Source organism: Sminthopsis crassicaudata, chromosome 2 (assembly GCF_048593235.1).
Source record: "Sminthopsis crassicaudata isolate SCR6 chromosome 2, ASM4859323v1, whole genome shotgun sequence".
Taxonomy (NCBI): domain Eukaryota; kingdom Metazoa; phylum Chordata; class Mammalia; order Dasyuromorphia; family Dasyuridae; genus Sminthopsis; species Sminthopsis crassicaudata.
In genome coordinates, this window is record NC_133618.1 from 319,308,717 (window position 1) to 319,324,483 (window position 15,767).

Genomic DNA, 15,767 nt, shown 5'->3' on the forward strand with positions numbered 1-15,767 from the left:
GCAAAGAAAAACAAAAAAACAAAAACAAAAAAACAAAAAAAACAAAAAAAATGCTCACAGTTTACACTCATTTCCCAGTGTTCCTTTTCTGGGTGTAGCTGATTCTATCCATCATTGATCAATTGGAATTGGATTAGCTCTTCTCTATGTTGAAGATATCCACTTCCATCAGAATACATTCTCATACAGTATCATTGTTGAAGTATATAATGATCTCCTAGTTCTTCTCGTTTCACTCAGCATCAGTTGATATAAGTCTCTCCAAGCCTCTCTGTATTCCTCCTGTTGGTCATTTCTTACAGAACAATAATATTCCATAACATTCATATACCATAATTTACCCAATCATTGTCCAATTGATGGACATCCGTTCATTTTCTAGTTTCTAGCCACTACAAAAAAGGCTGCCATAAACATTTTGGCACATACAAGTCCCTTTCCCTTCTTTAGTATTTCCTTGGGATATAAGCCCAGTAGTAGCACTGCTGGGTCAAAGGGTATGCACATTTTGATAATTTTTGGGGCATAATTCCAGATTGCTCTCCAGAATGGTTAGATTCTTTCACAACTTCACCATCAATGCATCAGTGTCCCAGTTTTCCCACAGCCCCTCCAACATTCATCATTATCTTTTCCTGTCATCTTAGCCAATCTGACAGGTGTGTAGTGATATCTCAGAGTTGTCTTAATTTGCATTTCTCTGATCAATAGTGATTTGGAACACTCTTTCATATGAATGGAAATAGTTTTAATTTCATCATCTGAAAATTGTCTGTTCATATCCTTTGATCATAGAATGCTTAATGTTGTACTAGGAAGATTTGAGTTTAATTCTTCTCTCAGATGTTTACTGGTGATGTGAAACTGGGAAAGTTATACAATTGCTGTCAGACTCAGTTTCCTCATTTCTCCAATGGAAATAATAATGCCAATAATTGCTATATCAAAAGTTCTTGTTCTTTGATCATTTTTCAATTGGAGAATGGCTTGATTTCTTTAAATTAAAGTTAATTCTCTATATATTTTGGAGATGAGGCCTTTATCAGAACCTTTAACTGTAAAAATGTTTTCCCAATTTGTTACTTCCCTTCTAATCTTGTTTGCATTAGTTTTATTTGTGTAGAAACTTTTTAATTTGATGTAATTAAAATTTTCTATTTTGTGATCAATAATGATCTCTAGTTCTCCTTTGGACACAAATTCCTTCCTCCTCCACAAGTCTGAGAGGTAGACTATCCTATGATCCTCTAATTTATTTATGATCTCATTCTTTATGCCTAAATCTTGGACCCATTTTGATCTTATCTTAGTATGTGGTGTTAAATGTGGGTCCATGCCTAGTTTCTGCCATACTAATTTCCAGTTTTCCCAGCAGTTTTTGTCAAATAATGAATTCTTATCCCAAAAGTTGGGATCTTTGGGTTTGTCAAACACTAGATTACTATTTTTATTCATTATCTTGCCCTGTGAACCTAACGTATTCCACTGATCAACTAGCCTAATTTCTTAACCAATACCAAATGGTTTTGGTGACTGTTGCTTTATAATATAGTTCTAGATCAGGTACAGCTAGACCACCTTCATTAAATTTTTTTTCATTACCTCCCTTGAAATTCTTGACCTTTTGTTGTTCCATATGAATTCTGTTGTTATTTTTTCTAGGTCATTAAAATAGTTTCTTGGGGGTCTGATTGGTATAGCACTAAATAAATAGATTAGTTTAGGGAATATTGTCATCTTAATTATATTCGCTCGGCCTATCCAAGAGCACTGAATGTCTTTCCAAGTATTTAAATCTGACTTTATTTTTGTGGCAAGTTCTTGTGAAGCTTCAATGATGTGTGTAAAGTTTCTGCTTTCATGAGCTAAGTAAATACCAATTTTTATTTGTGGTATCTTTTAGGTAAAAGCTTCTTTCCATCAGTTTTTTTTACAAACAAAAAATAACAACAAAATTAAAACTCCAAATAGATTATCCATTCTCAGATATATTCTCTTTTTCACAGAAACAACAAATTTTAAAATCACTTTTTAAAAAGTATCAAGCTTTTAAAGTTTAATTCTGTGCCTGTTTAAAGGCAATGTTCATGGAAAAATAAATTCACTTGAATAATTCCACCAGCTCTTTGAATTTGGTCTGATCCAGGTTTACTTCAGTTTCATTCTTTGCCTAAGGCATTCTGCTTTGGAGTGACTCTGTATACCTACATGCTATAAAATGTGTGAATTTTATTTGTACTTAGTCTAAAGAAAATGGTAAACATTCTGTATGGTTTGTGTCTGTCTCTTTTTGTATCTCTCTCTGTCTCTAAATCTCTCTGTCTCTGTCTCTCTGTCTCTCTGTCTCTCTGTCTCTCTGTCTCTCTCTCTCTCTCTCTCTCTCTCTCTCTCTCTCTCTCTCTTCTCTTTCTGTCTCTGTGTCTCTCTGTGTTTGACTGTCTATCTCTGTCTGTCTCTTTGTCTCTGTCTTTCCTCTCTTCTCTTCTCCTTTTCCTTCCCCTTCTTTTCTCTTTTCCTTCCTCCCTTTCTCTGTCTCCACTCCTTCTCTATCTCCCTCCATCTCTCTCCTTATTGGATTGGGAATCAATCTCTCATTACTTTTCAACTGTGCTATCGTAATCCAATCTAACAGTAGTTTTTCTGTTTAGCAGCAAAATCCAAGAGTAAGAATGTTGAATTTGAGCATGTGTGCTTCCAGACTTCTCCCATGCCTGGAAAGGGGTTTTATACAATAGTTTATATGGAGAATCAGAGATTCTTTGAATAGAAAGAGATTTCTCAGTACATGTAGTCTAACTGGGATTTACATAATTCTTTTTAAAAGTTTATAAACTTCTTTGTACACTTGATTTCATTTGAATCCTATATCAGCTTTATGAAGTAGATACAACAGGTCATTCCCCCCTCTCCCTTTACAGATAAGAAGCCTGGGATTTTAACTTTTCTGTATTCATGCAGCTAGTAAGATGAAGTGCAAATACTAGCCTTACTTCCTTCCCAGAACTTTAACTTTAATACACTAGTTTTTCACTCTACAGACTTAGATAGACCTTTCATCTGATCATGTCCCCTGAACTATGGTTTTCAGTATAATATAATTTTCAATATATGGTTTTCAATATAATAAAAGTCTGGTTTTACATTGTCGAACACTAATATGGATGCCCCATTCTGTCCCTCAGCACCAGGAGATAGTATTGACTTTGGCTATTCACCGTGTTTCTGGGTGGAGGCAAATTCTTCCATAAGTAGCATGAATCTGAGATGAATCTCCAGAGCCAGCTTGGCATCTATTCCCATATCCCTTTTTTCACATCTATTCTCCAAATTCAACAGTAAGTCTCTTTGGAGAGAAAACTTGAACAACCCCAGGGTGCTAGATTTGGTTGGCATTGCCTGTTTGGTAGGATGCTACTTCATGGAGCAATAGGTGTCCAAGACTGGTCAGAATGGTTACGTGGTCTCCAAGACACATCTTTCTATAATGATAATTAGAGGCAAAGGAGGGGAAAGTTAACAGCCAGATCTCATTAAAATCTTAGCTGTTAGAGAAAGATGATTCCTGTGTTCCATTCCTATTGCACTGAGAAAATCTAGAGGGTCCTCTCCAAGTTTCCAGCTGTACTTCCCACTCAAGAAGTATGACTGGAGACATCTAGGGATTTAGAGAAGCTCTGGGTGTCTGCCACTCTTGATCCAAGAGGTGTTTCTTTACACAGCTCAGACTGAACAGAACTGGGTCAGTGCCCAGTATCACAAGGGACTTTGACTCAGCTGGACATGTTGAGCTTACATCTGAAGTCTTTGTTCAGTGTTCGGATCTGTATACAATGGGCTTCTCAGCATCGCTGATGGCTTAAGGTACCATTGAAACAGCTCTGTTTGAGAATAGATAATCATTTAGCTACATCACTTGGGAGGCAATAATGGGGGCTGACGATGGCAGCAACATACATTTGCCTTTGCAGAGAGATACCAGCCTTTTGACTTGTAGAAACTTCCTCACACCATCCTGAACAGGGAGGTATAAAGGGATAGGATGATATTCTTTCTAACCTAGAGGAAGACAAAAATCACTAGGATAATCAAAGGCCTTTTTGTTTTTATAAGTCTTGGATGTGGATAGTAAAGAGGATTGCATATTGTACATGGCTCTGATGACAAGTTTAAATCCTTCTACATAAACTTATTAGCAGTGTGACCCCCTAGGCAAGTTACTTAACTCTGGTCTTTCTCAGTTTCCTCATCTGTAAAATAGGGATAATAATAGTATGTCCTTCCCAGGGTTATTGTGAGGATAAAAAGAGATATTTGAAAAGTGCTTTGCTTAAAACTTAAAAGCACTACATAAATAATAACTATTATGAACTATATGTCCCATTGTTTCTATAGACCTACTATTCTTTATTATGTGATGATCACTTTGCTAATTACATAGAATGTCTTCTTGCTTGTGTCTGTTATAGAGAAATCATTGATGTGATCGGGTGATTACTACCTGTGATCTACAAGTTATTTAACCTAATAAATAAGGTTACAAATAAACTACATAAAGTGACAGTAAAAACATATGTACTGAAGAAAAATTTAGCTCTAAGTCAAACGACAAAGGTTTGAATCCTACCTGTTAAGTGTACTCCCTCTGTCAGTTTGAGCAAATTGCTTTAGCTTCCTCCTGGACTTCAAGTTTCTATTTGTAAAATGAAAGGGTTGACCTTGATTTCCTCAGAAGCCCCTTCCAGCTCGTGCCTCTGAACTTGTGATTTATATTAATTAATTTTATTTTCACTCAAAGAGAGTGAAAAGAGTAATCTCTTTGATGCATGCATGTCATCTCCCCAAAGGCAGAGAGTTATTTGTTGCCATTCTTAAAATTATACGTCCTTCTCCTCAAGGAACCTTCCTGATTGACCCAATCATACAGTAATTCTCATTTCTCTGTATTCCTTCAACATTAAGACCTTCATACTAGTATGATATTAATATTGTAGGCAGTTGCTTTTAGCTTTGTTTTAGGTAAATTACTGCTATTGATGTTCCTGCTATTTTTTTTTTTTCAGTACATACTCTTATTCCCAGGATGTACTTTATCATACTACAATAGGCTTTTAAAAATTATTTATTTAAAACTCAGAGAATAGAAAAAGGAAAAAAAAAACATTGTCACAAGCCCAGCAGAACATTAAAGGATTCAAAATATGAAACAACAAATTTCCGTTTCAAGAAAGCCTATATGGTAAATACTACATATTTTGTTCAGAGCTGTCCATCTCATTTCTTTGCTTTCTTGTAGGTTTTCTTTTGTTCTTTGCTGTGCACTTTTGACTTCATTATTTTGTTTGGCCTTTCCTCCCTGCTAGCTCTATAACCATATATACCTTTATATGTACATTCATATACACCTATGTATATAATGGGCTTTTGATAAATGATATTGAATGACTGACCTCTTTGTGTAAAAGCACTTTGAAGTAAGATATAGGAATAGAGGGAATTGGCAACAGGTACCAGGTACAAGATACATCTTTACCTTCACAAGCTAACTTGACCCACTCTTGGTGAAGCAATACCTGTGTCTAATGATCTTTGCTCATTTTCCTAAACAGGTGCAGTGCCATACATATACTGGATACTGTTGGTGTGTCACTACTGATGGGAAGCCCATCAGTGGCTCTTCTGTGCAGAACAAAACTCCTGTATGTTCAGGTACTATGGGGTAGGAGGTATGGGAAGAATCAGGGGGTTGGAAAGAGAAACCCCCATAGGTTTGATGCCAGCTGAATGGGGGATGAGAGGAATTGGAATGCTTAAGAATGTTGGTCAGGATTGTGAACTCTTTATTTGTCCCAACAGAGGAACAAACATCTCAAATAGCCATGCCTGGGATTGTGTAGAAATGGTGCTAAATGACCATAATCTATGAGCTTTGGTTCTAGTCCAATCCCTTCTTTCTTATCTTGTAAATACTATATTATTCAGGGTAAATAAACATAAGGGATTGCAAAACACTTGACACCCTTTGGGTTGGTCCACAAAAGGAGCATGTATTTCTATTTTTCTGTTTCTAATTTTGTAAATAAAAATTCTGCTTGGTTTAGTTAAGATGGTTAAGATGAGATATGGTGAAAGTGACAAAGTCAATAAGTTTCAATTCAACTAAAACTAAAGATAGAGGCTTCATGAGATTAATATAAGAGTTTATTGTCACCCAGAAATGAATCGCCTATTACTTCCCCTTCATTTTTCTTAATACATCTCCCCTTCCCAATGAAATTTCAAACAAACAAAAACAATTTAATGCTACCCTGGCCAGATTTTTTAAACCAGGATTTAATGAATTCCAGTACTACTGTTATAATAATTTTTTTTCCTAAAAAGTTTGGATTGTTCTCCTTCTTCGTGATTTCTGTAGATAAAAAGGGAAGAGGGAAAATGAGTAAAAATGGAAATAAGTATTAGTAATAGCATACTTAAATCCATAAGGCAAATAGGAATACTTTCTTTGGTGTTGCTTTAAAGGAGAATTGGAAAATTTTACTTAAAAAGAGAAAAGTCAAGTCTTCTTTGGCTTTAGACATCTTATAAATGAACTGGACATCTTTTTTTTTTCTTTAAAACAAAACAGATCCAAATTAATTGAATTCTTCTCTAAAGGGCAGTTTATGGAACAGAGTGATATCATAGGATTCACCGTTCCAAGAAGCGATATATCTAAAGGACTTTTGCAATAGTGTCTTTCTTTCTCCTTATCACTCTATCCTTTTATGGATATAGCTTCCCTAGAACTTAGAGCTGCCTCAGTAGAACAGAAATGTGTGGGACACCCATATGTGTACAGCAGCTTGTTTAGCCAAGTGACAATTCATTTTGACATTCATTCCCTCAAGGGACAAGATCCTCTGTGGAAAATTGTTTCTATGTCTTGGACCATTTTTGCCTATTCAGTTGGATCAACTATTTTCCAGTTAATGCAATTGGAAAATCACTGATTTCCTGCTCTTACCAATAAGATGTCAGTTATTACAGCTGGGATGAGAGAAGTGTTTTCTTTTCAGCTGATTTTGCTGAAGAAATAACCTAGTCCAGATTGGGATGCTACTTAGCATTTATTTTTTAAATAGGGATGACTAAGGGGGGGGATATGAAATTTCACTGATACCTTGAGTTAGGGAAATGAGAAAACTATGGTGTACTTCAGTAGCACTTGGATATTGGAACCACTGATGGAAAATAGATCTCTCAAGTGTGTGTACTAACATTGTATATGATTATCCTAATTTATATAACATGGACTTCACTATCAAATTGTTCAAAGACTTTAATAGAAGTCAATCTAGAATACATCCTGATAAATTTATTTTTTCCCTTCCTTAACAAAGGTTCAGTCACAGATAAACCCTCAGGCCACAGTAACTCAGGAAGGAAAGGTGAGTGAAGTTTTGTGATTTATTCAGGGTTTATCTCCACTGAGTATAATGGTATAATGGTAATATGGTATAGTGCAATGGTTCTCAAAAGAGTGGTCTCAGAACCCCTGTATGTTCCCGAGACCTTTTTAAAGGGTCTATGAAGTCAAGTTTTGATTATATATATAAAGTCACATGAACAAAAGGAGGTAGCACAGTGGATAAAGTGCCAGATCTCAAATCAGGAAGACTTATCTTTGTGAATTCAAATCAGATCTCAAACACTTATTAGCTGGATGAATCTAGGCAAGTTTCTTCACCCTGTTTGCCTCAGTTTCCTTGTCTGTAAAATGATTTGGAAAAGAAAGTGGCAAACTCCTTTAGTATCTTTGCCAAAAAAAAAAATCCCAATTAGGGACATGACTATTCAGACATTACCAAAATGACTGAACAACAACAACACAAACAAAAGCTTTTTGGTAGCTACTCAATAATTTTTAAGAGTGTAAAAAGGTCCTGAGACCAAAAAGGTTGAGAACAACTAGTCAAGTGAATGGAGTGCTGAGTTTGAAGCTAGGAAAATCTTGATTAAAATCCTACCTCTTATATTTTACTGGCTATGACCCTCAACATGTTGCTTAATCTTGATCCATCTTCACCAACTCTATAGGCCCATTAAGTCATCAAGGACTTGTCTTCTGCTTTGGTGGAAGGCGTTCCTTACATGTTAAAAATGTGAGTGCTGCTTCCTAAGCTATTCTTAAACAGTCATTTTTAGTCAAGCTAGAAAGAACCTCTTGTAAAAGCTAGAGCTATCCCCTAGAGAGTCCTTGCTTCTCTCCTCAGCCCCTCCTTTTTAAAGCAAATAATTATTCACAGAAAATTTGGTCAGGTCTGGGGGTATGAGGGTAAATACCTGCAATCCCCAGAAAGAGCCTTGATTGTTAGTCATATAATAAACACATCATAAATGCTATTGAGCAAGGACAGAGTAGTGTGGTACACCCACTATGGGATGATTCAGTCTTTCAATCAATAGGATATAGTATTCATTATCTCCCCTCTGTGGGTGTGTGTGTGTGTCTAACACGGAAGCAAGGAAGAGACAAATGTAATAGCAGATAAAATGGCTCTAGAACTGGAAGGGAACTTAGAGGCTATCTTGTCTAATTTCCTCATTATACATCCCACTATAACTAAGAATACCAGATATTCTTGAGGTTGTTTTAAAGACTTTTTTTTTAATTTTCCACATTTCATGCCATGAGGCACAGCCCAGAAGGATGTCCAAAAGAGGTATTGTAGAAGTAGATGGATCTTTGTCAAAAATATGAGTTCAAGTGCCTTGCTCTGAATCATCCTATGAATTGTTGTTGTTCCTCATTTCCAAGTCTTCATGATTTTCTTGGCAAAGATACTGATGGTTTGCAAATTGGGGTGGTTTATGAGGAACTTTGGGGAAACTGAGGTTGTGGGGGAGTTTTTCAATTTCCTTGATGCATTAGAAATCCTTATAAAAATTAATATTATCTTCAGAAGAGATCTTACAAATGAAATTGACCAACAACAATGCAAAATGATTTAGTTTGGTTTTTTTTTCCCCTAAAAGGAGCAAAGTGGACAACCATGAATGATCTGCACAAAAGGATGGGTTACATAGGGATAATTTATTTACTAAAATGAACTAATGAAGAAATCACTCAGCAGATTTCCAGATTGATTAAGATACCTTCTCCCCAGGAATAACAAATCTCAGAAATAATGCTTCACTAAGCTGTTAATAAAGTTAGGAAGGATACCTAAGATGAACCTTGGTTCCTGTGTATTTTATTATTATTAAAAGAGGCTTCAACATGAGCCTTGTTCTGATTGGGAGATTTGGAATGGCATAGAAAATGAAATCTGTTGGCAACCATCAAAGAGTGACTTATGATGAGGGAATTATTTCCTTTCTGGTGTACCATCCAGTGCTAATTTCCATAGACACTGGTGCTACCAACTAGGATTGTGTCGTTGGCAAAATGACAGCCCTGGAGAATCTGGGGGAATTGTGTGCCTCTGATGAGAAAACCACTATAGGGAGGTAATGTATTCCCCTGCCTGTCTGGGTAGATGTGAGACAGGAGGAGCTGGTGTCCTTGGAATGTAAAGTCTCCCTCCCTGGCCACCTGGTGGAAATGACCACCCTGGGGCACACCTGTCCAGGAAAGCTGGATTTGAACCGATGCCCTAAAGGTGGGAGAGGGCATTTGTAATATCCTGAATCAACCTGCCAAGGTTCCTCTTTCAGCTGCCACTTAAGAATGGAATGTGTTCTGGAGGGTAGCAGGTGGAAAAGGGACAAAGGCTCCTTGTCTGTTTTCCCTATATCGGACCCTAACATAATCACAAGACATGTCTCCATCTTCTCCAGTTCGTTGTTTTTGTAGACAACCTCAAAAATGCATTAGGAGTGTGGAGGATTTAGCCAGTGGAGAGATATAGGAAGAAGGGGTAAGGCGGGGGGGGGGGGGGGACATGTCCCAAGTCTATGTAATGTGTGCAAGGGGTAGACTGGATCCAGATCCACTATAACTTTCCTCCCCACTCCCACGTACCCCTATGAGCATGACTTATTGACAGGACTAGAAAAGGATTCTTTCTCTTTAGTTGGGAGGAATGAAAAGTTATAGTATGAGCCAGAGTCTGGTTGCCAATTGGGAATTAGCCCTTTGAAGGAAAGCAGAAGAATTGACAAAAAGACATGGGAATAGGGAGAGAGAGGGAGGGAAGGCTAATCACTTACAAGGTCACAGTAGCTTGGTGAGCTGCAGCCCTAGAAAGGAACCTCTGAGTGCCCCCAGGTCCTCTGGCTCCCTGGTGTGAAGCCTGAGGGAGGGAAGGAAAGGGGAGGCAGCAGCTCTGTTATCTTAGAGACACCTGCAGGGACTGGAGAGGAGTGAAAACTGCAGACTATTTACTTAATCTCTCAGAATAGATTTTCCCTCTCTGTTCTTTGTGCTCTGTGGGTTTAACAGACTCTTTTATGGGGCACATGTGTGGTAATTAACACAAGCTATATTAGGTCTTATGCCATATGTTTGAATTTCAAACAACAATTGATCTGGAAAGATCACATCCTTCCCTGTGTTTCTTCCCTTTAGGGCCTGTTGCTTCAAGATGTGTGTGTGTGTGTGTGTGTGTACTAATTTTAACAATGACACCTGACATTTGTTTAGCAGTCTGTTCTTTATGACCCCTATTTCTCTTGTATTTTCACATTTGATTCCCAAAACACTCCTATAAGGCAGATATCATCATTTTATAAATCAGGGATAGGGGACTGTTTTTCTGCCAAGGTCCATTTGGATATTTAAAACATCATTCATGGGCCATATAAAATTATCAATTTATAGAACTCAAGCAGTGGGAGGTGATTGTATTTTTTTTCTCATTTTTTCTTTTTTTTTCATTTTTTTCTCATTTTTTTCTTTTTGATATGATTTTTCTTGTACAGCATGATAAACATGAAATATGTTTAAAAGAATTGCATATTTTTTAACTTATATTGTATTACTTGCTGTCTAGGGGAGGGAGGAAGTAGGGAGGAAGGGAGAAAAATCTGGAACATAAAGTTTTGCAAGAGTGAATGTTAAAAACCATGTTTACATGTATTTTGAAAACTAAAAAGCTACTGTAAAAGTATTGCTATACATGTCCTAGTCTACATTAGAACTTTGTTTCAATCTTTGATTTCCTTAGGGGTATACACCTGGTCTTGTGATTTGTGGGTTAGTTAGGAGGCTTTATAGACTTTAAGATTTCATTATAATACTTGCTGACCTAATCTAACAGCGCTTTTCTCCTCTATTTTGCTGTGTAGATTTTTTTGTTTATTTATTTGTTGTTCAATGCATAAACAGTCTCATAATCTGTAATATGGAGAAAATGTTGTTCAGTCATTTCAGTTGTATCTAACTCTTTGTGATTCTATTTGGGGTTTTCTTGGCAAAGAAACTGGAATAATTTGCCATTTCCTTCTGCAGATCACTTTACAGATGAGGAAACTGTGGCAAACAAGTTAAGTGACATGTCCACTGTTCTCTAGCTCCCAAGTGTCTGAGACCAGATTTGAACTCGGGTCTTGCTGATTTCAGGCCCAGGGTTCTCTCTATGTCTCCACCTATGTACTGTGATGGAGAAAATACTTACAGTATTGTGGAGGCAGAGAGGGTTTTAGTGGAAGGGTGAAGAAAATTTTATTAACCTTAAATAATTAAACAAAAGTATATTGGTGTCCAGTATTATTTCAATTATATCACAATGCTGTAGAGCCAATGTCTTCTATTGGAGATCACATGATAGGAGGGCACAAGAATGTGATATCAAAGAAGGAAAGAGTTGATAATGCATGATGAATAATCTTTCCTCAAAACCAAGGAATTCAAATCATTCATTACTACTGTGAAAAAATAGTCATGCCCAAAAGAGATGTGAGTAAATTATCCAACTCTTGAAGACTTTGCTTTAATTTACTTTTCTGAAAGCTTTACTTAAAGAAACTTTTAAGGGGGGGGGGAAATCAAAACTCCATGTAGAAGCTTTTTTTCTTTTCTAGACAAAGAAAATCTGAGATTTTCCCCCATAATGGAAAGTAATTTGCTTGGGGTTTCCCCTGGATATCAGAAGTAAAAAAAAAAAAAAAACCTTTTAGATCAAGAGGATCATTTTGTTTTGAAAGACTTTCCTGCATCCTCATAGCATTCTCATCCTGTTTTCAAGAATGGAATGAAATACAGATGTAAGTTTTCAAAATAACTTCAGGTAGGAGGACTATGAGAACTTTTTTCCTCCAAAATTCCTTTCTTCCTCTTTATTTTTAGAGCTTGGGACATTACCTCTAAATCCAGATTGCAATACTGTTCCAGGGAGAAGTAAAGTGCAGCCCAGATCATGAATCCAATAGTGGAAAGACTTAGGACCATTTCTAAAAGACTGTATCCCAGCCCTGAGATGTGACAAACCATTTTTGCTCTTTTTTCCTCCTATGTCCTTTATCTGGGACTAGTCTTTAGGCTTTTTATCCTCTACCCCTAATCTAACTCAGAAGCACTATCCCAGTGCTCCTTCTTTAGGATCCTAGGAAATGAACATATGAGAATGTGAATGACCAATAAAAGTCTGTCCTCATGCATTTTTAGAAGGTGGAAATATCCATGTATAGAGACTGCAGAAAGGATTAGAAAATAATCCCCCTACTTTCCATTCTTCCCTTTTTCAAAATGCTCTTAAACACTCTTAAACAAATGGATCAGGATAGCTAATAATGGAATTTATGGGTCTTAATGGAGGGAGAATATTCATGGTAAAGATGACCTGAAGAAAATCCAGCCCAGAATGATACATAAATAGGCTAAGATTCATTCTTCCATAACTACCCTTCTGCAGTACATTTTCAGTCAGATTCACAAAGGAATTTTGCAAAGAAGTACTATCTATTCTTTATAAAAGGGAAGCTTAGAAAAATCATTTCAACACTATAGACCTTGAGGACATAATTTACAGAAAGTCTCTGCTGACTGGTTGTGAAAAGCACAAACTTTCTACCCCTTCTCCTGATGAAGAATTAGTCTACTATTACCCCATACAAGATACTTGTCTGTATACATAAAGACATACCGATGGATATATTTATTAGGGGATGATAATAGTCACAATGAACTCTAGGAGAAATAGACAAAAGTGGTTTAAGAGACCAAGAAGCAAAGGGGAACTTTGGCTCACTGAGAAGCCTTTTCTTTTGGGGGGGAAGTGTTTGGATCTTGGAAGGGGCAATAGTTTTCTTTTCTTTCCTCCTTTTCCAAGGCTGTGTGATCTTAAAGACCTCAAGAGGTGCCATTAGTATAGAAGACTATTCCAGCCCTTTTGACACATTTGCTTTTGAAGGACCTGGAAGAGAAAGCTCTTTGTATGTAGTCAGAATAAACTCATTGTACACCCAAACAATTAACTCTTCAATTGACTTGCCAGTGCCATGAAAACTGCAGGCCTGCTTCTCTGGACCTTTTAGATTCTATTCAGTCCCTTAAGCACATTTTTTTTTTTTGGTTTTTGTTTTGTTTTATTCTGAAAAGTTTTTCCCTAGAATAGTCAGACCAAATCAACATTGTCCTCTGCCGACATTTATCTCCACCTGCCACTGAATGTCAATCAGGAATCAAAAAGCCAAACAGAGGAAGCTTTGAATAGTGTCATGGGGGTCGAAGAGACCTCCAGCTGTCTGTGCGTGGGCCAGGCCTTCCTGCAAGGCTAGGAATTGAGCTATTACATAAACCCGTCTGTATTGGCCCACAGAGCCCGTTGGGGCTATGCTTTCCTCTGGGAAACACCTGCAAGGCAAGTACAAGCCTTTGACAGGAGGGAGAACTGGACGCTGAATTTTGGAAGATTAGGCATATACTCTAAGCAATTAGAAAACACTTTTTGAATTTCCAAAGCTGCAGAGCTACTAGAGGAATTTGGGCAAATCATCCAAACTCTCTGTACCTTAGTTCTGCATGTGTTTGGCCTTTGTTTGTTCCCCAGGTGATTGGGAGAATGAATGGAGAAACTGTTATCTCAAATACATTGAGAATGGGAGGGAAGAGGGGGAAAGGAACAAGATCTAACCAAAATGATGGCTTTAGTATTGCTATTCTTAACATCTTCCAGAAGAAATTCCTCCAAATTGACTTTCTTTTTAAAAATTTAATCATTTGAAAAAAGTTTTAAAATAAGTAGCTTGCATAAAAATTATGTTTTCCAGTCACATTCGAATAACATTTAAGTCTGTTCTATTGTTCTATCTATAGATTCGATCTATCTAGCTATTGGCAGCTAAATAGCGCAGTGAATATAGCACCAGCCCTGTGGTCAGGAAGACTTTGTGAATTCAAATCTGGCCTCAGACATTTACTATCTGTGTGACCCTGGGCAAGTCACTTAACTCTGTGTGCCTCAGTTTTGTCAGCTGTAAAATGAGCTGGAGAAGGAAATAAGAAACCTCTCCAGGATCTTATTATAAAGAGCTGGACACTATTGAAATAACTGAACAAAAGCAATAATATATGTGTATGTGTATATGTGCATGTATATGTATATGTATGTATGTGTATGCTACTCCTTTATTTTATAGGTTCAGACATCATATTTATTTTTAGATGAGGAAATGTGTGCTTCTTAATCCAAGACCAGAAAATCTCATTCTTTGACTCTTAGTTTCATAACTGTGAACTGATAGTAACCCCTGAAATTCAATAACCAGGTAGTTTATTCTGACACTTGTTAATTGGCAGTGTGCCTGAGCACTCTTCCTGAGTCCTGTCAAGAAAATGGATGTGTTCTGCATCTTAGATCAGGGACCTGTGTGCCAGGTAGCATGGTATAATGGTTTGGTCAAATATTTGATTCTTAACTTTAAGAGACAGAACCTACTGACTGCAACCTGGCTTTCTGGTTCCTTGGATATTTAGGATTTAACAGTCTTCTGCCACAGTAGCATAATTCTTTATCTTATCTTAGCATGTAGTTTTTGACCTTGTGATTTCAAGTTTCTGATGATACTGTTCTGTGAAGGAATCAACAATTACTTCATATTATTTTCCATAATAGAGACTACTAGCCTTTTTGGTCCTAGTATTTCTGTTGAAAGTTGAACTAAAAACCAAACCAAAACAAAAAACTTGACTTTTTAAAAAATATAATAACATCTTCTTGCATGCAGGAATTTCTGGGGTCTTCCTAAACATAGATGTTTGACATTGATTTGGGGAGGAATTGAGTAATTTCAGATTCTCATCCTGGGTAGTAGAATAAAAGGAAAAAATTTTGTCAATACTCAGGATGTTATTTCATCAGGAAAGAGATTTGCAATCATAGCATTTTAGTGATCACATTAATATAAACATAAAATGGTCTCCTCTATTAGATTGTTCTTATGATTGATTACTCCCTGTGCTATAGTAGTAACTGGGGGCAGCTTCATGGCCCAGTGGATAGAGCACCAGACCTGGAGTCAGGAAGAGCTGAACTCTAATCCATCCTAAGATCATTAGTCATTGTGTGACCCTAGGAAAGTTATATCACTCTATTTGGCTTAGTTTTATCATATGTAAAATAAGCTGGAGAAGGAAATGGAAAACCACTGCAGTATCTTTGCCAAGAAAACTCCAAATGGGGTCCTGAAGAGTCATATGAAAATGACTAAACAACAAAATAGTGAACCTGCGTTTTCATTTTTTAAATTTATTTTTTCCAATGAACAAGAGTTTTTTTCCAAAAAAGGAGAAAATACAAAACCCTTATAACAAATATGCATAGTCAAACAAAACAAATTCCCAAGTT

At 36.8% G+C, this 15,767-nt stretch overlaps 1 protein-coding gene across 3 annotated transcripts in view; it reads left to right on the plus strand.

Moving 5' to 3' along the window:
• The window catches only part of SMOC1 (SPARC related modular calcium binding 1), a 181,062-nt gene that overhangs the window by 105,228 nt on the left and 60,067 nt on the right, over window positions 1–15,767 (plus strand). For all 3 annotated transcript variants that reach the window (XM_074290151.1, XM_074290149.1, XM_074290150.1), the window contains exons 4-5: window positions 5,607–5,706; window positions 7,380–7,427. In XM_074290151.1, coding sequence (XP_074146252.1) covers window positions 5,607–5,706; window positions 7,380–7,427 — 148 coding nt within the window. The remainder of the gene's footprint in view (window positions 1–5,606; window positions 5,707–7,379; window positions 7,428–15,767) is intronic.